Raw genomic sequence first — 24,711 nt, 5'->3', positions numbered from 1 at the left:
ATATGAGTCTATTTTGAATACGTTGGCATCCAAGTGATTGGTGTTTAACATCAAACTAAACTGTTGAATAAATTAATATTTTTATATTGTGATGTTTTTAACTGAGGCATTCGTAGAAAATTAAGATCAATATTTTGAGTCGCTGAGGTGATAGTTAATATATCTAAAATAGATGATTTAAAGTGTAGCTTGATTAAAAAAAAAATCTAAGAATAAAAATATATGACTTGTATTCCTATTTGCAGTCAGAATAAAATGAATCAATATTGTGGGGAAAAAAACTTTGTGAATTGTGATTTATTCTGGTCACCCAAGAATCTACATCTTAAACTACATTACTAACAAATTTCAGGTACTTATAATAATACTCTCTCTCTCTCGAAGCATACATTTCAGAGTTCTTTAAATGGAATAACATATTCTAGTATACCAAGGAAGAGCTTATAGAGTGGTAAATGATGAAAAGAATATATATTATATATACTGGCACAATCACCCATATGGATAAGGCAAACCTCCCTTAGTTATTCCCTAATCAGAGAATCATTTGAAGTCCAAGGTGTGTATTAATGTCTGCGTAATACTTGGGGAAGGGCCTTTCTCTTCTGCCACCGTCTTTAATTTTTTTTATCTTACTTTACTTATTATTTAGAGAAATTTATATATCACAAAGCTTTATAACCTAATTATAATTTATATTATATATTTTTTTAACTATTTATAATTGAACTTTATAATTTAGCGAATATGTATAAAAAAAAATACTCTATGTTAGATTTGAACTAACACCATAAAAATATTCTTTTCTGTTAAGTTAAATAAGAGTATAACTTGTTTGTTGGTATTTTGATAATTTTTTTAGTGTAATTAACTTAATTCAGAAATTTGATTAAATTTAAATAACTGATCTACTAAAAAAGAGTCTACACATAATTATTAAATTATAGAATTTAATTTATAAATACTAAAAATATTGGATGTAATATGCAAATTCCCTATTATTTAATATACTAAACCACGTGCTTACGTCTACAACGGTGAATGGGTAATTTTTGGAGGAATCGCAGCCGCAGGATCAACTTTTTGTGAGAATCACAAAGGCGGAGAGGTCTCCCGACGGGGTGTGAAATGACAGAAGAGTCCTCCTCACGAGTCACGAGTCACGAGGCGCGCGTCGTGGGTTCTGATGCCTTGTGCTGGGTCACAGGAAGAAGCCTTTATGCAAGACATCCCCATGTGCATGTCCATGTGCACGATTGCCTCGTCCCCCTGACTCACTCACAAGGTCAAAACCGTCATTTTAGTAAACTTCATTTTTGGGAGAAACACGCCACAAAGGTAAAATTAAGCACTTCATTTTTATATAATTAGAATTTTCATCCAAAAATAAAGGTGTTTTATTTGCGCCAAGCTATTTAAATGTATTTTTATAAGAGTAATTATTCATTTTTTTAATGTCTTAATTAAAATTTAGTTAATAATTATAATTTAATCTGAACCACAGAGAGTTAATTGCTTAAGCGCTATCATTATTCTTTGTTATTCTGTATATACTCTGCAGCACACTCTAGTATCAATAAGAAATTAAACCCAAAATTATTGTAGACTTTACAACACCAACATTTTGAAAGGGGCATCATATTTGTTGTTTATGTTGCCTTTTATTTTGGTTTTACTTCTAATTAGATCATGTTGAGTTAGAAACAGGGGCAGTAATCCCATTCAATGCACACCTGGAAACATGGAGCAAATCACTCACTGACTCAATGGCAATTCCGAGAATAATGATAAATCCATGGCACTTCTATTAAAGCGAAATCCATTTAAGCTTCAACCCAACCCCTCTTCTCCCCTCGACTCATCAGTAGACAGTAGACAGTAGTCCCTATCTTCCACTTCTCTCCAACTCTTATCTTAAATTTCTCTTCTATATTTCTTCCTCTCTCTTCTTCGGCTTCATGCTCTCAAGCAATATGAGAGATATTACTTTCATCAGTTCCCTCTTGATTCTTTCTGCAGTCTTCCAGATAGCAGTCGCCTTCACTGATGGTAAGATACCAAATATTATTTATATTTTCCTCATTCTTGTAAGGTGCTTAGTAGTCTTTGTCTTTGCCATTTTTAGAGGCTCTCAGCTAGTCCTTAATCCTTTTAGCTAATGCTGACTTAGACTTGGGTCTTGGAATAAAAAAAAGTTCATTAAAATGGTCGATTAATTCGCCGTTTCTTCTAAGTCAATCTTTCCCGTTAAATCTACCATGATATGATCATAAAGTTAATCAACATCTCATAAAAGGCTTTCGCAACAATGATGGACAGTAGAAGAAATAAAAGAGTATAATGCATAGAAAAATAATTTGAGTTTTTCTAACTTGAGCTTGCTTAAACTACATGCATAGCTTTAGAAAAGAAAAAAAAAAAAAAAAAACTAGTCTTTCTCGCCCTATATAGATTAGATAACTAGGATAACTCTTTTAAATAGAACTAGCCAGGTCCTAGTGATAGACAATGTTAAAAGAATTGAGTTTTTCTAGTCATAGACAGTGGTATAGAAGAGAGTACGGAGAATACTAAGAACTTTATTTTGCAATTAATCATCTATTCTGCCAACCACGAGAGAATCAACTTTAGGGTGCAAGGGCTAATGGCACACATGCGACCCACATGACAAGCATTCAAGGTTCCACTATTTATTTAAACAGGCTGCCTCCCTTTTAGCCCCTCGTCTTAATTAACCTGGGCCATGGGGCCCATGGCCCCAAATTATTACCTCTATTCTAATCCTTTCGGCTCTTGCTATGTGAGTATGTGACTGACTATATAACGCCACCCTTGAATACAATATCCCACGTAAATAATAATAGTTATAACTTTATAACTACAGATGGTGTTTAATTACTAACCACTATCTTCTTCTTATGTAATATATTTTTGCTGCTGTTATGTGTAAGTAGTATTGCAGAAGATATTCTAATAGGTGGGAGCGAATTTGTTGCGGAGTGACATCAGTGGCGAAGCTAGGATTTATTGTTAGAGTGAGTCGGGAGATAATATAATATTTTAATTATTAATGTGCATTGTATTTATACTATAGAGGAGGAGGTTCTTGATGGAAAAAGGACAATATTTGGAATTAAGAAATTTTAAATCAATAGGCCAGGGGCCATCTCATTGACTAGACGTGATCGTGACTATCAAATACATGCATTAGTATTAGTATGACAAATGGAATCCACTCACCTCTTACATTCAGGTCTTCTACCAAATGGCAACTTCGAGCAAGGCCCCCCATCTTCCATGCTCAAGGGTACAAAGGTCATGACCCGGAATGCCATCCCCTCCTGGGAGATCTCCGGCTACGTAGAGTACATCGCCTCGGGCCAGAAGCAAAACGACATGCTCCTGGTCGTCCCGGAGGGGTCCTACGCCGTCCGATTGGGCAACGACGCCTCCATCAAGCAGCGCGTGCGGGTGACACGCGGCACGCGCTACTCCCTCACATTCAGCGCCGCCCGGACGTGCGCGCAGGCGGAGCAGCTCAATGTCTCGGCGTCGTCGCAGTCGGGCCTCCTCCCCATGCAGACGCTGTACAGCAGCAACGGATGGGACTCCTATGCATGGGCTTGGATCGCCATGGATGACGACATCGACGTGGTCGTGCATAACCCGGGGCTCACGGAGGACCCCGCTTGCGGCCCACTCATTGACTCCGTCGCCATCAAGGCATTGTTCCCTCCTAAGAGGACTAACAGTAAGCAACTCTTCCTCCCAGCAATAACTAATCATAATAAAAGAAAAAGTTAGGGTGTTTTCCATAAAATAACATTTTGAATGGAATCCGCAGAGAACCTGGTCAAGAACGGCGACTTCGAAGAGGGGCCTTACATTCTCCCCAACACAAGCTACGGTGTGCTCATCCCCTCCCAAATCGAAGACGACCACTCCCCTATCCCAGGGTGGATGGTGGAATCCCTCAAAGCCATCAAATACCTCGACGCCGCCCACTTCATCGTCCCCCACGGCAGCCGCGCCGTCGAGCTCCTTGCTGGAAAGGAGAGCTCCATCGCACAAGTCATCCGCACATTCCCCGGCCGCTCCTACGTCCTCACGTTCACGGTCGGCGACGCGAGCAACGCGTGCATGGGATCGCTTATGATCGAGGCCTTCGCCGGTAAGGGTACCGTCAAGGTGGCGTACGAGTCCAAGGGCACGGGAGGGTTCAAGAGGGCCGTGTTGCCGTTTAAAGCCACCGGGGCGCGTACGAGGCTGGTGTTTTGGAGCACGTATTATAACACGAGGAGTGATGACATGAGCTCGCTTTGTGGGCCTGTGCTTGATGACGTGGCTGTTGTTAGTGTTCGACACCCTAAGTGAGAGTAGAAATTTGCGGGTGATTAATTAGTACTATTGTTTCGACATCGTTAATCAGCTGCTCACATGAAATCTTTCATGTCGATCATCATATTGTTTCACATCAATATGCTATCATTCTAATAATTCTCTATTCTATATTCAAAGAAAGCAAAGGAATAAGGCATATTTTATAGAAATAATTATCCTTAGGCCCCCTCATTTCTAACATGCACTCAATCAGAAATTTCCATTTCATAGTTATCCATTATATTTCTCTGTTAAAATTTGACACGTGAGTATCCTGCGGCCAATTTTAAGTTGTTTATCGATTATTTTACATCTACTTTAAGGAAAATAAAGAGAGCAAAATTGATAATAAAATAATTATTTAATATTTTTCTATTAATATCATAGGAGGAACGACAGAATATCTATAGTTTAAGGGGTTAACGTAGAAAGAGGGATGCATTTGAAAATGAGCAGTAGTTTATAGAATCTTGATGTTAAACGATCGTCTTAATGGATCGGGTACGTAACACACATAATCTTAAAAATAGGATCCGAACCATCAAAATGATCCGGCGCTGAGTTGGCCACCTGCTGCCACCTCACCTCGCACATACGCTTGGAGACTGCGGTGAAGAGACGCAGCATCCGCCGCCCATCGCCTATACCACACCAACGACAGACCTTCGCCACGTGTACGAACCTCGTTGAATTCACGGTGGGAGCTGGGTATCCAATCCAACGGCTGGGTGACTCCCGTCAAGTTAAAGCCAACGGCCTCGAGGGGTTTGCGTGGGATCTAAGCCCGGAACCCCGCCTATAGGCTATATATACTCCTCGCCTCGTCTTCTCCACATCCCATTTCAAAACCTCTCCGAAACCATCAGAAGGGAGAAGAGAATCAATGGTGTCTTCCTCAATCTCAGTTTCCACGGATTTCTAGGGTTAGGGTTGGTTTAGGTCTCTGATCTCAGCTTTGTGTATCCTAATGCTTCGTTTCGCAGGCGCTCCCTAACCAGCAAACGGTGTCTTACCCTAGCTTTAAGCTCGTTATCGTCGGCGACGGTGGCACTGGTGATCGCTTCGTCTCCCCATCCACATTTATTTATCCTCAATTTCCTTGTTGATCCAGGGTTTTATAGAGATTTTGTTTGATTTGTTATTGTAGGGAAGACGACGTTTGTCAAGAGGCATCTTACAGGGGAGTTTGAGAAGAAATACGAGCGTAAGCATAAAATTCATCTATTAAGATTGGTTTTCCATTTTATAGATGAGTTATCGTATGATATTTTGTTCTGGTAAATGGCAGCCACCATTGGTGTTGAAGTCCATCCCTTGGATTTCCACACCAATTGCGGGAAGATCCGATTTTACTGTTGGGATACTGCTGGACAGGAGAAGTTTGGCGGCCTTCGGGATGGATATTAGTGAGTGTTGCTTATAATATGTTGCATTTTGTTTTCTGTATCACATTAATAGTGCTTTGCTCTCTTTCTGTGGTGTTGCAATCTAATTGTGCATGAATTATTGGTTAAAAGCCGTATTCTTTGATACTGCCTAAAGTGATCTTTTTTAGCTGAAGTTGCTGAGCTAAACATAAGTTTCTTCTAGCTGCAACTGTTAAGAACTTAAGAGTATTGAAGTTTATGGGATCTTGCTTTTGATCTGATAGAATTTTCTGTCTGTACGTTTTATGTGCTTTGCATACTGCCTCAAGAAACAACTTTTCCAAATAGCAATAGGTTAAAGAAGATTTGAAGTTTTGTAACCTCTTCTATGTAGTCTCGTGTTTCCTTTCCATATGCATTTTTTTTTTGGTCTGAGACTGCACATATTGTAGACAATATTATGATATAACGACTATGCTAGTGAAAGAAAGAAAGTCAGAAAGCTGAACTTGCAGATAGCAGTTACTGGCAAAATCCTAACTGAAGAAGTGAAGATATTAGCAGTAATGCAGTTGCTCATTTCTATTGTGATAGTCATTAACTTTGACCATATGAATATCATCAGACATGACTTTGTGTCTACCAGACCATTTGTACAGATCGCTTTACTCTGGATCCTTTAAGATTCTAGGGTGGGTTCTTTCTTGTCTCAGTTACTTATAGGAAATATTCATTCTAGGGGTTGGCATCCTATTGGTAGCAGGCATTATAAATTTGTTAATTCTTGCTTGGAGCTTTATCGACTTTCCAGTTGGTTGATCTTTTAACCTCATTATTAACAATCACACCAGTACAATAATAGGAAATACAATCATTTATTCTTCTTTATTCTCATGTCTTCGCCATTTTGTAATGTCTGCTATATTCATCTTTGTGGATTTGCTTGATATGATAATTGTGAGTGTTTGTCACAAATTTTGCATTCGTAAGTGTTGCCTTTTTCAGTTAAAAATATAAAGCTTGTTCATGGAGATGGAGTATGATAATCATGAATGGACTGATCCGGGACAGTACAATGCATTCTGTGATTTCTTCTCGTATCTAATGCTTTACTGTTAGAGATTACAATTAGATGCTTTTGAAATTTTGTCTTTTGTTTGTTCCTATGTATTTATATCATCATTATTTTAGAAAGGCATGGCATGACATGGCTAACATACTGCTACATTCTTTTGGATGCTACTGTCTCGATAGCGTTACACTGTTATGCTTACTTGATATATTTCTTTTTCCAGCATTCATGGTCAATGTGCAATCATCATGTTTGATGTTACTGCCCGCCTTACATACAAAAATGTTCCTACCTGGCACAGAGATCTTTGTCGGTTGGTAGTTTTTAGGAGCTTTTGACCATTGCCTCTTTTTATTTCTCCATGGTAGATTCCTAATTGAGTTTCATTTCTGGTGTATTCATGTGCTTGCAATCAGGGTGTGTGAGAACATTCCCATTGTCCTCTGTGGAAACAAAGTTGACGTAAAGAATAGGCAGGTGAAAGCAAAGATGGTCACATTCCACAGGAAGAAGAACCTTCAGTACTATGAAATCTCTGCTAAGAGTAACTATAATTTTGAGAAGCCTTTCCTGTATTTAGCCAGAAAGCTCGCAGGGTAGACGTTATATCTTAAACTCAAACTTTATACCTTCAAGTGTCAGGGAATTATTAATGTGAATCATACCTTATGCAGGGACGCAACGATTCACTTTGTCGAGTCACCAGCTCTTGCTCCTCCTGAGGTTCATATTGATCTTGCTGCACAGCAACAGTAAGTGAACTAGACCTGTCTTCAGCTATATTGGCCTCACTTGTAGTTTTGTACCGAAAACCTGTATAGAGAGAACCTGTGCATTGGAAAGAAGTGCTATAAAACTTCTGAAATCGTTATAAAGAATGGAAGAATTAAGCAAAAGTACTTTGAACTTTGAGGCTTAAGAGATCTCTTTGCCCTATAGCTATCAGTGGGTGGTCCTAAAAACATGATTTTGTGAGGCAGTGCATGATTATTGGATCTATGTGCGCAAGTGTTTTCATAATGATTAGTTATTAGGTATCTTGTCTAGGATGACTACTAGTACTTATTTGGCATATATTAATCTTTTCTGAACACTCTCATTTCCGTCAGAATATTCTGTAGACATGGCATGATACAGGCATTGCTATGATAGTTGTGTGTGTAATAGCTAGTAGGTTATAGGGGTTAGAATGTCTGGCAGTTAACACTTGATAAGTAGTTGCTCTCACTACCCCTATCTAGATCATATAATCAGATATATCTATTCTGCACCTAGCCACCTACAATATATAGTCCATTTCTCTTTAAGCTGTAATAGGATTACAAGATACTGAATAGTGAATGGATTTATCCTATAGATATTTCCAACAATCTATATTACCGAATTACTTCTTTCATGTTTTTTCCCCTAGTCCAGTTCTGTTTCTTCCTCTTTGACCTCTCTTTATTTTATTACTTTCGTTTTCATCTCTCCAGATATGAAGCTGAGATAGCAGCTGCAGCAGCACAGCCTCTTCCAGATGACGACGACGATGCATTTGATTAAGTGTAGATTTCTGGGGCTAGAGATTTGTGTCTAGGACTCTAAGCAGTGATCTGCAAGTAGGCATATGGGAAAAATGCCTAGCCAATTGAGTATATTTTTTATATGCATCTCATAGCATAGTTGGTGATCGGACTGGAGACCTTCGACCATGTCACTCAGAACTGCTTTAGATGTTGTCTTGCTGGTTCACTTGTGTCTGTCAGTTTTCTTCTATTCATCTCTCTTTCGGAGATGTAGAGTGCTTCAACATGTTGATTTATTGACAAAATATTCATCTCTTTTTCGTAGTTTCTATTCTTTGTTTAACATTCTCTCTGCTGGTTCATATTATTTCCCATCTACATATTTATAGTACCTGTGGGCCCTATATAGACCACATTAATTAGCTGTGTGCATAAATTGGTTGATGTTATGCTAGAAGCCTAGTGGATCTCTGTTCAGAATTATGGGAGGTACAGATATTATTTTTATTTTATTTTATTTGACGAACGGTACTGATTTTAATTATCGTGAAAGCTTGTAAATCAGTACTGAAATAAGTTTCTCTTCTGCTTTAAGCCTTTAATACATTTCATTGATAACCAAATTTTGCTGATTTGAGAGATTGTCATCCATCCACATGACTGAATGCTAAATGCTTTGAACTTTAGTGATTAGTTGCTACTTGCATTTGTTATTAGATGTGAGTTGTGCCAATTTCAACATCTAGCCAAGCCAGCAATACCTATGTATATTTGACACACAACTGATGACATAATTATATTCAATGTTGAGAAGTTATTTTATGTGATACATAAAATTTCTGTACGCTGCAGGTTTTTATGCTGGATAGGAAGGGGCAAAGCCTGATGTGAAGGTACATTAGGTTTGCTCTATATGTTCATAATAGGGACTTCTGTACTGGTGAAATCTTTTGCTTGGACTAACATATACCAATAGATGCAGAAGCAGGTCATTTATATGATGTGGAACTCCACTTCTCTCTTTTTGGAGAACTGGATCTGAAGATGTTGTCGAATGCTAAAATTGTGTTGATTGCAGGAGTAAAATTTAATTGGAACAGTGGCTATAAAAGAAATATATATATATTTGACGGTAATCTGATGAGAATTTCCTTTCAGAGATTTGGTCCTAGACGTAAGTGCTATTGTTATTTAACTCAAGGAAAACAATAGCATTCTCTTGTTTGGATCTTCAATTAATTAGAATAACTATGTTATTTCATATATTTTTTTTCGTGAGAATAGCATTCTGTGACTATAGATGATTCCTGTCAACTCTGTTATTCCGTAGCAAATCATTTCATGATTTACTGCTTTCTGATGTAAACTTTTGTCGCTAGTTGACAGGATTGTAGAGTTAATATTGATGTCCGCTTGTGTGGAGTCCTCCATACAAATGTGTTCTGCTCCATTTCTGCACTCTCGCATCTGCACACCGATTCCTTCAGCCCAAACCTCACAACAACTATACCTGCTCATGATACAGATGACTCATTTCATCCTTGGACCAGGCTAGGGGCTGACTCAGCACAAAAACATCGAATTCTCCAGATCAGAGCATGGCCATGACCTGCCACATACGCTGCGGTAGCGTAAAACATCACATGGTTGCATCACTCAGAGCTCAAAAACTGGTGAGGAGCATTCGAGGCCCACAGTGATACATGTCTAGTAGTTTGCCATTTGGTTTTTGGGACACCTTCAGTCGTCCAACCATATCAGTGCCTTTCTACTCCTTTGTAGACAAAAGTTGGAGCTGGTCAGGTTGGATGAACTGACACAGACTACCATATGATTGGTAAATTAACCCAGCAATCAGGGGGACCTCTCTTCCCTTTTTGGTCTCACAGTTAGGTTTGGAATCTGAATTCGATGCCACGTGTCTTGGGTATGTCTTAGGAGCACATGCATGACGTATTTTGTGCTATATGCCATGTATTGATTGGTTTTGGAGGTATTTGATGAAATGGGCCTAGCCCATGGTCTGATTCCTCTCTTTTGCAGGCCCAGCTACTGTAGAGTGTATACTATGCTTGGCATCTCGCAGCAAAGCACATGGATTGACGTGCTCCTCCATTACTACCTCTGCGTCTCAAGTGAGACTACCAGTTTCCTCATATCAGTGGGCATTACTGCAGTCAATGGCTCAATAAAATTCAGCTCAACAATGGAGACCATTAATCTATGCCACCTCCATAGCCTGCCAAGTGCCAACCATATACGTGGGCGCCTTGGAACAAACGTACAGATAGATAGAGTCTTCCCCACCCAACGTAGCCTTGGGCTTGCCATGCAATTAAAGGGAAGAGGCAGCATAACTACAAAGATGGGGATTGAAAGAAACATCAAGCATTTTTGGAGAGCATAACTGTGGGCCGCGCGGTGATTGGATGCTGTCGGTGCGCGGTCGGAGGTGAATTAGATGGCAGTTCCTCACTTGCTCCTCCCTTACATTGGCTGGCCGGTGCCACTGTACCAGGACATATCCGAAGGTGACCTTTATCCGGAATAGTTATTCCTGTCTGAGCTGAAACTGCCCTCATGTGCCTCTATAATCACATGATAGAATCCTCTCAACGGTTATTCCAAAACCCTCCATCATTATATGTATAAATCATTCTGGTGGACAGCAAAAATGTTGTTTTAAGGTGACACTGTCGCTAAGTTTAATGTGATGTAAGTTCTCTCTCCTGCTAATATAAGACCTCCCATGTGTTTAAACTACTGTGCTGCTCCTTGTGCCTTTCTTTGATATAAATGCCAATCATTCGAAGTGCAGACCACGACTGGTTGTTTTGTTGGATATCCAATTTTATCTGGACCTGGATATTGCTCCTTGACCAAACGTTTTAGACTTCAACCTACCTCTTTTCCCTATTAAATTTTTAACTGGATAACTACTAACATAACGCTGTTATCCTCCCACATTGTGACTTAATCATCATTTATTCTTGCAATCTTTGACCTCTTTTAACTCCATCTTTGAGCACGCGAGTAATCCTTTAGTCTACGGGCCATGAGTAACTCCATTTTCAAGCGAAATCCATGCCTACTTTGACCAAAACTCTCCACTCCCTTATCACGGTCATTTCTTCTTCAGTGGAGAATCTTGATCTACAACTTTTAGCGGATTACTTGGCCTTTGAATTCATTAACTAAGATATAGAATCTACTTTGCTATCCAAAGTGTTCTTATCGGGGTGAGGACTCCTGGTATCCAAAAGGCTAGTGAATGGACTGGAAAGTCAATGGGTCAGTTCTCTAGTGTTTGTTGGAGGTGTTTCAAATCCATTGTCACTTCAAAAATCCATTAATTCTGGCTTTTAGATGATACATCATAATTTTGAGAGATATTTCTCATCTATTGATCTAAATAAGAACTTCAATATATTTTGATACGTGGCTCTTAACTCGAATGGAGGAACACCAACTTAGCCTTAAGTTTAATTGTGAACATCAAACTATTTAACAATGACATCTGAGCTTAGGTTAGACAATGCTTGTGATACTGAACTGATCCTAATAATTAACGATGTAGATGGTTCACGGGGTAATTAAGAAATGTTATGCCCACAACCGTCTAATTTGGTGCCATTTTGTTTTCACGATAATGACCCCTTATCTGCAAATTAAATATTAACTATTTGTTAATAGGAACCAAATCTCCCTAAAATGATGATGAGGGCCACTCAAATCCTTTCATTAGGGCTATGTTATCCAACTTTAAAACCTGAAGAAGAGCAACAAGGGTCAAGGGATCAGTAGGATAAAATGTCTCATGATAACTCTTAACAACTCCTCTTTCCTCCCAAATCTACTTTCTCTGCTTTATCTAAGATAATAATTAATTCAAACTAAAATTAAAAGTCTACTTTATTTTTCAGTTAGAATTACATATACAAATACGAGCCTTTCTAATCTGAGCTTATAAAAAGTATATAAATATTTTTTTATTAGAATTATGCTGAAGTGGAGGAGGGTATTTTGAGTCCAAAGGAAGCCGACTTTTGTCATGCGCGTCTCACAAGGGGAATCTGGGCTTCCTGTTGTGAAAAGATGGAGCACATGGAAGCACAGATGCTTTCCTTGCTGCTCCATTGCCAGACACACAAATATATATATATATATATATATATATATATATATATATATATATATATATATATATATATATATATATACACATATGTATATATATATATAAATCAATTCTAGCCACCGGACGTGCTCGCATCTTTCACTTCTATCTTGTCAAACAAACAAATTACTACCAATAATTGTAACCCCACACCGGCCCCCCCCTACCTTCTGCTCTTATTCTATATCTACATATTTAACCTAGTTAAAAATTTATCCATGTTAATAGTTGGATAGAGAGAGTAAGATGGAGATATCCAGAACAGAGGAAGGAATAGGGTGGTCGACGTACGAACATCAAATGCTAGCTTTTATCCGAACAGATTTGTTTGTTATCCGAGTACGCTCTGCCAACCTCGAAACAACTGTCTCCCCTCTTAATTTACAACGATACCCCCCCCCCCCCCCTTAAGAGCAGAATATGATATAATTTGCATATGGTTTTGATGAACCTTATCGAACTCCACGTCGAGTGTTCGGTTGGTGCAACGCATGGATAACAATTTTTAGAGAGATAAAGAGTTGCTACGGTTAAAATATGAATCATATCAAATCTAATAGGTCAATTATGCTACTACCTAGGCTACACAATCTGCTATACGCTACAAATTGAATCGGCCGGATTGTATCCATTGCTGTCATGTGCCAAAGACAGCATGGTCGGTCGCATCACATGACATCTGTAGCAAAATTAATAAGGCAAAAAATAAAAGAGAGAGAGAGAGAGAGAGAATTCACTCTCATAAATTATTATTATTTCGTCCAAGTTTTAGAAATTCTTTTTTCAAGACTATTACAGGTGTTTAATAATTCATTTCTTTGAGAGAAGCAATGGTGGTGGAGGGCGTTTTAGGAAAGTGAGAAAGGAGCGAGCTTTCAAATCTAGAGGGTCCCGAAAAGAGAGGGGTATTTTGGTCATTTTGGGAAGATGACAAAAGGAAGGGCAAGGCTGTGAGGTGACGGAACACTGTGAGATGGAGGGGCGACGTTCTGGGTATATGCGGACAGGAGATGTAGAAAGCGTGAAGAGAAATGATTGGAGTTCCACGTGGCTCTAGTTGATTAGATTTCGTTCCGGGTCCTCGGCCGTGAATCACGAGGCGTCACATCGGATGGATTGCGTGGAAGGAAGCTTCCAATCATATGCCCAGTTGGATCCTAGCCATTTCCGTTTCCCCTCCGGATCAACGTAACACTAAAGCGACTCCGTTCTCTCTCTCTCTCTCTCTCTATATTATAGAAATATATATATAATATATATATACACACAGATATATATATATATATATATATATATATATATATATATATGGGGTCGTATCGACGTTGATTAGATGGATGGATCCTATCGAGTGGGTCGTATCGACGTACCGTCACTGAAATATTTACCCATAAATAGTAAAAAGAAGAATATTTCAGATCTTTACCTTTAATAGTAAGCAACAAAAGGAAAAAAAAAAATTGGGCTTATGATACCTCTTCATTAATTATGGTAGCAATTAGTTTGTGATATTAAGGCCTCATTCATTAATTAAAGCCGCTGATGTGATATAAAGTAAAAAAAAAAGTAGTTTGCTTTGTTATAAAATTATAATACATTTGTTTTGATTGATAGGATAAATTATTTTGATGACTAATATTTATATCTAAAATAAATTATTTTAATATTTAATTATTATTTTAAAATAAGAGGTAATATTTTAGAGTAAAAAATTATTTTAAAAGTAAATAGGGACTAAGATTAAGATAAATATTTGATTCCTTACAATTAACTGTTTACTTTTAATATTAATTCATTTTATATTTGACAATTGACCAATAATTACAACTTGATTCAGGCCACATAAAAACTAACCGTTTAAGTTTAGAGTATATAAGGTAAGTCCAAATCAGTCAAACTACAAGGAGATAAATTACAAGCCTTTGAAATTTATGACCTTAATGATATTTTCTCTAGGAAAATTAATTCAGTTAGGAAACAAATGTTCATTTTTAAGTGCTCATATAGTCACCTCCTTTAATGCAATCCTCATGGAAAAATTAAAAAATAAAAAATAAAAAATTTTTGAGAATAAACTTAGCCCAAATTGCGGTTTGTCGCAATTGTGAATAATCGAGTAGTATCTTCTACAGGGATAACTTTATCCAGAGATAGAAAAGGTTGTTCTGCTACTGGACGAAGTAATTAGAAAGCTATTCTGATAATAGCGAATAGTAGTAGTAGTAGTAGTAGTAGTAGTAATAGTAGTAGATGAGCATCTGGTACAAGGGGATAACGACGCTTATTATATTCTGAAGCCCTGTGCATAGTTGTTATAGCTTGGAAACAACAACCACTCAAAGTATCCTCTTCCTCCTCTCCTCCAAAACTTGCACTGCTTTGCAGCTTTACTGACATCATTTAATGACATGCACAACTCTGAAAGCTTAACAGAACTAAAAGGATCGAGTAACCAATAGCCTTTTAAGATCTCTCTCTCTCTCAAGTGACTGCCTGTCTTCTTGCATGGGGAAAGAACCATTGCAAGTGAATCTCCTCAAGATGTTCACAAACTTGGTAGGCCACTGGTAATATTTTAGAAGATTTTATATAAATAAAATCTCTTTTTTTTATCGTTAATTAATGATAATATAATAAAAGATAGAGTTGTTTTTTTAAACTATAAATTTCCTAATATTTTATTGTGATTTCATAATCTAGAAGTAAACAAGTAGGCAGAAGTAATTGGCAAGATCAAATGATAGGTCCCTTTTAAGTGTTTTTTTTCCCCCTAGATTTCCATTTAGGCATTGCTTAGATTGTGTGTTCCAATGTATTATGTTACTTGAACGCAAAGTAGCTACAACTAGATGATCAAAATGTTTGATATAATAACTTATGAAATCATGTGAAAAAGGCCAAATTGGACCCCCCCACTCTCCTAGATAATTAAATTAACCTATAAATGTGTGGATGATTAGCATTCCTAGCTAGCTCCTAACTTAGTCTATGTTGTGGAAAGATTAGTAGGCCTTAATTATATGCACATGTATAAATCATTCCACATCCAAATCATATCCAATAGATTACGGGTTGGTTTTCTTGTCTCTTAGAGCTTTAATATCAACAAAATTGCCAACTAAAATATATCAACTTGTTGAACAATATAATCATGGGTTTATGTGTCATTTCCACTACTAGTTGCATTCAATTTGTTAGCAACTTCCATCTAAAGTAGAGCAAATAGCAAGACGCCAAAATTTATAAGTACACGTATTTCGATGCATGTAACAGCTAATCAAATTGCTGATGTTGAAGCAGACATTTTAATTTTTTTTTTAAAAAAAATTAATTTAGTATTATTGGATGGGTTACGTTGATTGCTAAGGTAGGAGTTGAGCTATAGCTATACCTAATTTGTCAACCAATGGCTCCAAATTTATTGTGAGCTGCACATATTATGTTTTAAAATATATAAATATTTTATTATATATGTATTTATCTCCACACAAAAAAAAAACTCTTAACATATGACAATTATGATATAGGTGAATTAACTGTGTGCATAAGTTAATTAATCGGTTTCACTCACCTATGTTGCTCCCGAGTCCCCTCTAGTTGACAATAATTTGCTGGGAGTAGCTTAAGAATTTTAGTTTTTTATTCTTCAAAGTAATGAAATATTTTCTATTATGTTAACTGTTGTATTAGATTTGGTTTATGGTATTTTTGAGACAGTAAAAATAAATTATACAATACTGATATGGTAATGATAATAGGAACAAAAGCGTAAGGTGTTTTGAATAAATTACTCAAGATTGAGATAATTATATTTTTAACTTTCCAAAGTTGGCAATATTATTTGTGTACAACCTGTGTAAATCACAAACTACTCGTTTTCACGTACCTTTCATCTATCGACAAATATATTAAGGATTAATAGTAGCTGGTCTCTGGATTAAGACATCATACCAAATCATGAGCTAATTTCTAGAGAAAAGGCAAAGGAATGGCAATCATCTAATAAATCTAAGTGGAAACTTAGAAGTGTTGTAATGTATAAGAAAACAGGGGTTGCTTCTGAACAAGACTTTCAAACTTTTTTTTTTTTTTCTAATATAGGTTGTATTAATTCTCAATCTATTATAGTTAGGGTTGATCCCATTTCTTCTCAACAAAAAGTTGTTAAAGAAAAAAAAAAGCTTGTAATCATTCCATGGAAGTAAAATTTCTTACAATACGTAGTATATTGAGACTTGGAGTAGATCTCCTATCAATACCTTAAATCCAACTCCTTCTTAATGTTTTATGTTTCAATAAGAAAAAATTTTATTTTAGAGATTACTTACTGAGTTACTGAAGGAATATAATCTTTTGTTGTTGTCAGTTTATACAAGTAATGAAATATTTAAAGATAAAAAGGAGGTCAGCGGTGTAGGTTTGAGCTCAAAATATAAATTCAATCTTTTTTTTTTTCTGTTGTTGTTGATAGAATTAAGCAAAATTGAATTTTATTCAAGAGAATAAAGTTACAAGGAGAACGTGGAAGGGAGAGAGAAAATTACACGGCAAGAAGGATACAAAACTCAACACTAGAGATAAGAAAAGGAAAGTGGGTCTTCGCGGCCTCCAAATCTCCGAGAGAGATTCGTAAGCCAGTAAAGGTCAAGATCTTCCTTTGAAAGGACCCTATGGTTCCTCTCCTTTCAAAGTAGCCATCATAAGAGACCAAATAGATAGTCCGTGGCTCAATGAAGAAAGCGATGCACAAAGGCAGACCTCAAAAACGGTTGGTCAAAAACGGTTGTAGAAGATAGTAGCGAGAGGAAGGAACTCAAAAACGGTTGTAGAAGATAGTAAGTTGATAGAAGGTGGTTGAGAGACTCTAGAATCTTATTACAAAGCGAGCATGGCAAGGAGAATCTTTCTTGCAAGGAGATCCCTCGTCTGAATTCAATTGAGTGTAGCAAAGTCTTTTAAAGGTTGACGGTCCGAACCAATAACAAAGAAGCCTACAACATGAGAGAGTTGATGAAGACAATTGAGAAGGCTCAAATTAGGAAGAATATCTAAAATGTTATATCTAAAGAAGAAGCTAACAAGAACACAAAAGCATGCGAGAATTAGAAAGCCTTACCACCGTAACCTATTGGTCAAATTAGAAGTTGGGCTAAATTATATATATATATATATATATTCTGATAATAATAATATGCTTCAGCTATTTTGTTGTGTCCATTTAAATACTAATGATATTTTAATTTAAATTAGGTAAAAAAAAGCCTATAATCTTCTTATGCATCGTTATCTTTAACGCTACTAATATCTACTCCCCTCATATTATCCCTCGTGTCAAGTAGGATATTCAGCTCATGGACAATAATCTACAAGAAAACAGAACAAATTAAGGATAAAAAACACTTTGATATGTCTATCTCTTATTGCGTTTCAAAGAGAAAATTAGAAGAAGAAGAAAAAAAAAAAAGAATCCAATTAATCTGAATATATAAATATGATTGCCCAGTAGAGGAAAACAAATTAGAGTTGTTGTGGTTGTGCGGCCCATGGGAGCACATGGACCCGTCCTGTCTCGTTTGCATTACGACATGGCCTAAATGGGGAAGGTGTGCCCTAGTTTCCCTCCCTCTTAGGGGGGGAGGGGGTCCCACACCAAGTTGGGGCCCCATCAACAATGGGCAAGGTGTCCTTGCTGCTGCTCCTTTGTTTTAATTCTTGGAAGGGCATATCGGGCCGTTGGTACCGGAGGAGAAAGCGGCACCAACAAGGATTTAGACAGCCTTTGTTGCCATGTGCCCTTATTTATGTGAGTCCTTCCAAAACCATCCAATACCTCCTTTAATTCCTATTCTACTCTCACCACCTTTCTAATTAAACAAAATGGATTAGGGGTACGATCAACGAGCGTAGTTTTTAGTTGCCAGAGATGAGATGAGATGAGATGAAGGTTTCTCACAACATCCAGTAAAATGGAGATGTCCAGTACTACTCATGGATGCTCAATATTTTGCGAGTGTTAGCCGCCGGAACCTTCGAGCCAAGCCACTGGAGGAGGAAGAGGAGGAGTAGATCGTAACTCTTCACTTCAAATTTAAAACTTCCCTCTTGCTGTTGTTAGCTCTACAAAGCTTTAGCTTAGCTGTTTACATGACAACATTATACTATATATAGTACGTGATTGACACCTCAGGCATCGCGAAACTATGCTCGTCGTTTGTGACTTGTGAGAGCGATTTGAAATATGATCAAACCCGTACTCTGATGCTAACCCAAGGATGTGAGATCCTATGAATATATTTAATAGTGTCCACTGGTTAAATCAATAATAGTTAGAATTTGAATTTAAGAATAATACCCTGTTTAATATATATGAGTCTGGATCATGATCTTATCAGAAACTTTTTTATGTTTCCATCTCTTTTCTACATAATTGATTATAATTCCTTGTAATTGTCTTCTTTGAATATTTTTTTCTTTTATTTTAAAAACGTCATTGTAATTATCTTCTTTGGTGGAATATATCCAAGAATCTTAAAATATTAGAGCAGACAACTTCATAAATGACCTCATTAAACTTGCAAATTATGCGTATCCAATTTAATTGCAGCCCTCCATTTCTGGAGGCCAAGATAAAATAATAAAACAAAAAGGACCAATTTGCAAAGAGAGCGACGCTTCTATAATGACTCTGAAGACAATCATAACAAGTGGCAGTCGTAAGACTCTTCTTCAGCTATTCTCTCTTCTTATTTCCCAATTAAATGTTTTTGTCTTTTTGCGAAAAAGCCCTCTCCTCTTTAGAATCCCAAAGGAGAGTGCCACTCCTCCTCTGGCCATATCCGGTTTGTTCCGAACCCAAACCCGAACCCGATAAGACCCAAGAAATCGCCCAACACGTTGACCCAAATGGATGCCCCAATGGCGCCGGCCTTGTTGTTATGAACAACCCTCACTTCTCCCTATAAAAGCCCTCATCCCTATCCCTCTTTACCTCTCTCTCTCTCTCTCTCTCTCTCTCTCTCTCTCTCTTATATTGGCATCCACTAACCATATAAGCAGCAAAGAGGAAGAGCATAAGTTATATTGGGTAAACGTTAGTATTAGTTGGGATCAGAGGAAAGAGGAGGAGGAAGGATGGGGGATATAGCTGGGTGGCCATGGAAGTGGGTTTTGCTTCTTGGTGTTGTGATGATGTGCATGTACATGGCAGTGAAGGTGATGGAAGTACTATGGTGGAGGCCTAAGAGGTTGGAGGAGCATTTTGCAAAGCAGGGAATAAGGGGTCCTCCTTATAGATTCTTCATTGGGTGTGTGAAGGAGATGGTTGGCATGATGCTGGAGGCCTCCTCCATGCCAATGATGCCTCAGAACTCCCACCACATCCTCCCCAGAGTCCTCCCTTTCTACCACTATTGGAAGAAAATTTATGGTAACTTCTCATTTCTCTCTGCTTCTCTAACTTAGTCCTCTGTTTTTTTTCTTTCTTTTTCTCCCCCTCTTTTCCCATGCATTGAATCTTACTAGAGTTGCAAGGCTTGATCTTAGTTGGCCTCATCATTTCTTTTCTTTGTTTTCTCCTTTGGTTAAGCTTGATTTTTTTTATTAAGATGGTAATTAATCTCTTCCCTTTTTCTTTTCTTTTTAAAAAAAAAAAACTATCCTGATGGTTATGTTGTGTTCTTCTCTCATCCTCCTTGTATGATCTGTACTCTGTTCCTTCCTGTACCAATTCCAGCCTTTGTTTCCTCTTGTCAGCTTCTACAGTCTTTCTCATTTCCTCTGCCTTTTATCTTCTCCCCTCTCTCTTTCTCTCTATTTACTTCTTTGGATCTGCATCTCCCTCCCTCTGTGTGTGTGTGTGTTATAAATGTGTACTGTACCAGATGGCCACATGGGCTTCACTGCTGTAACACCTTGCTGTTTTCCACCGTTGGCTCTCCTGTTGGTTCTAAATATTTTATGGAGTTTTATTTTCCCCCCTGCACTGGAGGAGTAATGGTGGGCTAAATTGAAAATGATCTTTTTCACAGGTTCCACGTTTCTGATATGGTTCGGACCCACTCCTCGCCTCGCCATCGCCGACCCGGACCTAATCCGCGAGATCTTTTTGTCTCGATCCGAGTACTTCGACCGGTACGAGTCCCACCCTTTGGTCCGCCAGCTCGAAGGCGAAGGCCTCGTCAGCCTCAGAGGCGAGAAGTGGGCTCACCACAGGAAAGTCCTCACCCCAACATTTCACATGGAAAATCTCAAAGTAAGTTCACCATTAATAATTCCCCTCATCCTTTTTGTAAAATGATCTTTTATCATAATTTAACTTAGGATGAAATTTTCTTTCCTTTTTTTTTTTCTCGTTAAATTATTACTATGTGAAGTTAATATAAGTTGTTAATTATCTGAAGCAGTTGTTGATACCATTTGTTGGGAAGACGGTGGTCGACATGGTGGATAAGTGGTCGGCCATGTCGGAATCCGACGAGGTGGAGATCGACGTCTCCGAGTGGTTCCAAGTGGTGACGGAGGACGCCATCACCCGGACTGCGTTCGGCCGGAGCTATGAAGACGGCAAGGCCGTGTTCCAATTGCAGACCCAGCTCATGGGCTTTGCCTCAGAGGCATTCCGCAAAGTCTTCATCCCTGGCTACAGGTACCTCTGCCTAAATTTACTGCTCAAGTACTATTTTTCTTGTAATTGGAGAAGTCCAGTGATCATGTCACTTGGGAGTGACAAACGAAGTACCAATTAGACGAGCAATTGATATCTCCAATCATTGGAGATGTAACATTATCTCTTTGATATATATATATATATATATATATATATATACACACACACATATACACACATACATATATACTTATGCTCCTCTCGCTCAACCCCGCTAAATTGTTGACAGATTTCTACCCACAAAAAAGAATACGATTTCTTGGAAATTGGACAAAGAGATCAGAAAGAATCTGATCAGGCTCATCAGCCGTCGAAAGGAGGACTTAGACAAGGAGACTCCGGACGGGTGCGCAAAAGACCTGCTCGGTCTTATGATCAACGCTAGCACCAGCAAGAGGACGCCGGCGTCGCTTCCCAATCCGGCCATCTCCGTCCAAGACATCGTTGAGGAGTGCAAGACGTTTTTCTTCGCGGGTAAGCAGACCACCTCCAACCTGCTGACGTGGACGACCGTCCTCCTAGCCATGCACCCGGATTGGCAGGAGCGCGCCCGCGAGGAGGTCCTCCGCGTGTGCGGAACACGTGACCTCCCTACCAAGGACCACCTTTCCAAATTAAAGATGGTACGCTACACCCTCTCGCCTTAACCTGCTCCCACCGTAGAAGTGTGTAATTTTTTTGCTAACCTTTGCTTTGTTTTAAAAAAAAAAAAATTCGAACAGCTTGGCATGATCCTGAACGAAACGTTACGTCTTTATCCACCTGCGGTGGCGACGATACGTCGGGCGAAGGCTGACGTGGAGTTGGGCGGGTACATGATACCGCGGGACACGGAGATCCTGATCCCGATCATGGCCGTCCATCACGATACCAGGCTATGGGGGCCCGATGCGGCCCGGTTCAATCCGGCCCGGTTCGAGAACGGAGTAGGCCGGGCGGCCCGGCAGCAAACCGCCTTTATACCGTTCGGGCTCGGGGCCCGCATGTGTATCGGGCAAAACTTAGCCCTATTGGAGGCCAAGCTCACCATAGCCATTATACTCCAGCGCTTCGTCTTCCGCCCATCCCCCTCGTACGTCCACGCACCGACGGTCCTGATGCTCCTATACCCACAGTACGGGGCTCCCGTGATCTTCCGAAAGATCTCATCCCAGCCGTCCGATCCAGCCGTACAATGACATCGAGGGCGTAAGATTACCCCCAAAGCTGACCAAAATACCCGCTGTATGTGATGTATCCAGAACCCAACAAACCCACTAACAGATCAGTTTCTTTAGGAGTCCTTTTTTTTTTTCTTTTTAGGATTTCAATGACACTAAACCCAAGTGAGTCCAGAGGTACTCGCTCTCTTCTCCTTGTTTTTCTCTTTCATGGCCTAGCTGTATGTATTGTATAAAATGCTATTCCACCTCTCACATAAAAAATCATGCTTGTCTATCTTATTTGTACTTCCAAGAGTATCACGTCTGTAATTTTAGAAAGAAAGAGGGAGAGAGAGAGAGAGAGAGAGAGAGAGAGAGAGAGAGAGAGAGAGAATTCGTGGATTAGTATATTACAGATCACACTGTTTACAACCAAGGGTTCATCTTTTTGCAGAAAGTACCAAAATGGGGCTTTATTTTGTGGAGCAGTTCGTTGTCCTGCCGCTGGGCTTAGCTGTCACTGGGCAAAGCCGTTTCCTACCGACCCAATGCCGGCATTGCAGCCTTGTATGTGGGGCCCCCCTACGGTGGGCCCACCAATGGTTGGCAAGACCCCACCACCCCTCCCCTCCCCTCCCCCCCCCCACAATATGTTTCTATTGTGCACACTGTCCCTCATCATGGCTGCACCAAATTCACCTCTGAGATCAGCCCTCTGTACCACTACCCATCATTTCTAACAACCTCCCCTTTTCCATCTCACTATGCCAAACTGATGTAGATTCCATCTCATCTCTTTATCTACAACATGCTAAGGAAACCAAGATTGTGTCTAGCTCAATGGTTAATGAGCAAAGTGGCATGTTGTCATGTCACTCTCAATGTAACCAAAAGAGGCGATGCATAGCTACAGCTCCCCTGCAACCTTTCCAGCATTAAACCTGATAGGTCCTTACAAAGTTTCAATCATTGATCAGCAGGTAACAGACTATTAAATGCACAGTACTACTACACTTACATCTATGATACAGGTAATTGTTGGATCACAGTTCACAAAGAAATAAGACAACCCTGCTTGTGAAACCTATTGAAGTACAAGTTTTTTTATCCAAAAAAAATAAAGTACAAGTGAGATGGGACCTCACCCCCCAATGGTTCACAAAATCACAAGAGTTCCTTTTTCCTGTTGTGTGAAAAAAGCATGAGGGCACTGGAAATTCAACATGCTCTGTTTAATTGTTTCCTTCTCTATATTGCACATTTGCGCATCATCCTTTACAGGTGCTTGGCCTCTCAATTTTGACATGATGAGAGAAGGGCTACAAGTTTCCTGCATGCAGAAGTTGGAAAAACTAGTTAGAACTTCTAAAACTATTTTACTCAATTGTAAGGACTAGCAAGTGTGCTTGGACTGCAAGAAATTCCAGCAGCCAAGACTGCAGACTATCTACATCAGCTAGCTAGTCACATGAGAGTGATATTTTGGAATAGCAAACCTTTTAGATCTCATAATGCTTCCATCTTGGGAGCTCTGGATGTGTTCCCATGTGTTTGCTGGTCCCCAATGGAAGCATGTGGAAGAGGGATCCTTTCTTAATCCTAGCAAGTGCATTTCCCCATAAATTAAATAGATAAGAGTCACGACAAGGGGCATGTGGCACATCGCGTGGCATAGTAAACTTTGAGAACAACAAAAGGAGATAAACTAATCCAAATCGTAGTCTATTCTAATGATCTGAAGACTACATCAAACATAGGGTTCTTCACTTCTCTACAAACATGCAATGGAACTGCTTAAACCTAGCTTTGATGATAATCTCAAAAGGCGTGAAGAAAAATAATAAGCTATATAGGGGTGAGCTTTGCATTTGATAAGGACTTTTAACATTTTACCCAACCTAAAAGATAAAGCCAAGAGTAAGAAAGGTGACTCAGCACGCATATGGGCACAATAATTAGGGCTGCAGCTCTTGTGCATTCATGTGCTTGTGTCCTAGAGAAATGAAATGAAGAGAATAACAGGAAGCTTCCATTCCAATGCTTTGAGGCGTTGCTGGTTCATTTCAATTCAAACTAAGTTGATGATCAGAACGAGAATGGAAAGCAGGAAACAAGAGTACTGTAAATGTCTTGATATACCAGGCACCATCTCTTGTCCTTTCTCGAGAGGATCATTTCTTTATGACTTGTTTTGATACTCCTGTTAGTGGCGATCCATACACTAATGCAGACTTGCAATTATATATCTCAGATCCTCCTGTTAATCTCTAAGAGGGAAAGGAGACTTTTGGTCTTTGCGTCAAACTTCTCTATTAAAATGATGCTAAAAGAGCATCTTAGTGAATAAGTAAAGTTCTCTTATGTCCAGTAGCTAGGATCCTCCAGCTGTGCAACATAAAA

At 38.8% G+C, this 24,711-nt stretch overlaps 3 protein-coding genes and 1 long non-coding RNA gene across 5 annotated transcripts; all 4 read left to right on the top strand.

Moving 5' to 3' along the window:
• Positions 1–1,856: 1,856 nt before the first annotated feature.
• On the top strand, positions 1,857–4,497 carry LOC140781732 (BIIDXI-like protein At5g11420). Its single transcript, XM_073127882.1, has 3 exons — positions 1,857–2,049; positions 3,254–3,751; positions 3,845–4,497. The coding sequence occupies exons 1-3, from the start codon at positions 1,959–1,961 to the stop codon at positions 4,372–4,374; spliced, it is 1,119 nt and encodes a 372-aa protein (XP_072983983.1). The 5' UTR covers positions 1,857–1,958; the 3' UTR covers positions 4,375–4,497.
• A 689-nt stretch (positions 4,498–5,186) lies between these two features.
• Positions 5,187–8,651, top strand: LOC140781730 (GTP-binding nuclear protein Ran-3-like). Its single transcript, XM_073127881.1, has 8 exons — positions 5,187–5,266; positions 5,364–5,433; positions 5,528–5,584; positions 5,669–5,786; positions 7,043–7,132; positions 7,236–7,415; positions 7,494–7,571; positions 8,295–8,651. Exons 1-8 carry the CDS (start codon positions 5,264–5,266, stop codon positions 8,362–8,364), a joined length of 666 nt encoding a protein of 221 aa, XP_072983982.1. The 5' UTR covers positions 5,187–5,263; the 3' UTR covers positions 8,365–8,651.
• Positions 8,652–9,508: 857 nt separating this feature from the next.
• LOC140781731 (uncharacterized) lies at positions 9,509–11,087 on the top strand. The gene is made up of 2 exons (XR_012107733.1): positions 9,509–10,254; positions 10,371–11,087. It is a non-coding gene; the product is annotated as an uncharacterized lncRNA (long non-coding RNA).
• Positions 11,088–19,413: 8,326 nt separating this feature from the next.
• LOC140782609 (cytochrome P450 734A6-like) lies at positions 19,414–22,611 on the top strand. 2 transcript variants are annotated; one of them, XM_073129269.1, is made up of 5 exons: positions 19,414–19,930; positions 20,532–20,755; positions 20,907–21,148; positions 21,399–21,792; positions 21,892–22,611. In XM_073129269.1, exons 1-5 carry the CDS (start codon positions 19,636–19,638, stop codon positions 22,345–22,347), a joined length of 1,611 nt encoding a protein of 536 aa, XP_072985370.1. In that variant the 5' UTR covers positions 19,414–19,635; the 3' UTR covers positions 22,348–22,611. The 2 variants fall into 2 exon arrangements, with proteins under 2 accessions (XP_072985370.1, XP_072985369.1); XM_073129268.1 differs by having other exon boundaries at positions 19,493–19,930; positions 20,904–21,148.
• The last annotated feature ends 2,100 nt before the right edge of the window (positions 22,612–24,711 follow it).

The sequence above is a fragment of the Typha latifolia genome, chromosome 2 (genome assembly GCF_019914945.1).
Source record: "Typha latifolia isolate L0001 chromosome 2, TyphaL0001v2, whole genome shotgun sequence".
Taxonomy (NCBI): domain Eukaryota; kingdom Viridiplantae; phylum Streptophyta; class Magnoliopsida; order Poales; family Typhaceae; genus Typha; species Typha latifolia.
Note: the sequence above shows the minus strand (reverse complement) of the source record. Positions and strands in the feature narration are given on the sequence as shown.

What these genes read in the sequence shown, in the direction of transcription:
- LOC140781732 (XM_073127882.1), top strand. Translation starts at nt 1,959, where the DNA reads ATGCTCTCAAGCAATATGAGAGATATTACTTTCATCAGTTCCCTCTTG. An exon ending in AGCAGTCGCCTTCACTGATG is followed by an intron (nt 2,050 to 3,253) that starts GTAAGATACCAA and finishes TCTTACATTCAG; the next exon opens with GTCTTCTACCAAATGGCAAC. An exon ending in CCCTCCTAAGAGGACTAACA is followed by an intron (nt 3,752 to 3,844) that starts GTAAGCAACTCT and finishes TGGAATCCGCAG; the next exon opens with AGAACCTGGTCAAGAACGGC.
- LOC140781730 (XM_073127881.1), top strand. An exon ending in CGTCGGCGACGGTGGCACTG is followed by an intron (nt 5,434 to 5,527) that starts GTGATCGCTTCG and finishes TTGTTATTGTAG; the next exon opens with GGAAGACGACGTTTGTCAAG. An exon ending in GGCCTTCGGGATGGATATTA is followed by an intron (nt 5,787 to 7,042) that starts GTGAGTGTTGCT and finishes TTCTTTTTCCAG; the next exon opens with CATTCATGGTCAATGTGCAA.
- LOC140782609 (XM_073129268.1), top strand. Translation starts at nt 19,636, where the DNA reads ATGGGGGATATAGCTGGGTGGCCATGGAAGTGGGTTTTGCTTCTTGGT. An exon ending in GTCTTCATCCCTGGCTACAG is followed by an intron (nt 21,149 to 21,398) that starts GTACCTCTGCCT and finishes AATTGTTGACAG; the next exon opens with ATTTCTACCCACAAAAAAGA. An exon ending in ACCTTTCCAAATTAAAGATG is followed by an intron (nt 21,793 to 21,891) that starts GTACGCTACACC and finishes AAATTCGAACAG; the next exon opens with CTTGGCATGATCCTGAACGA.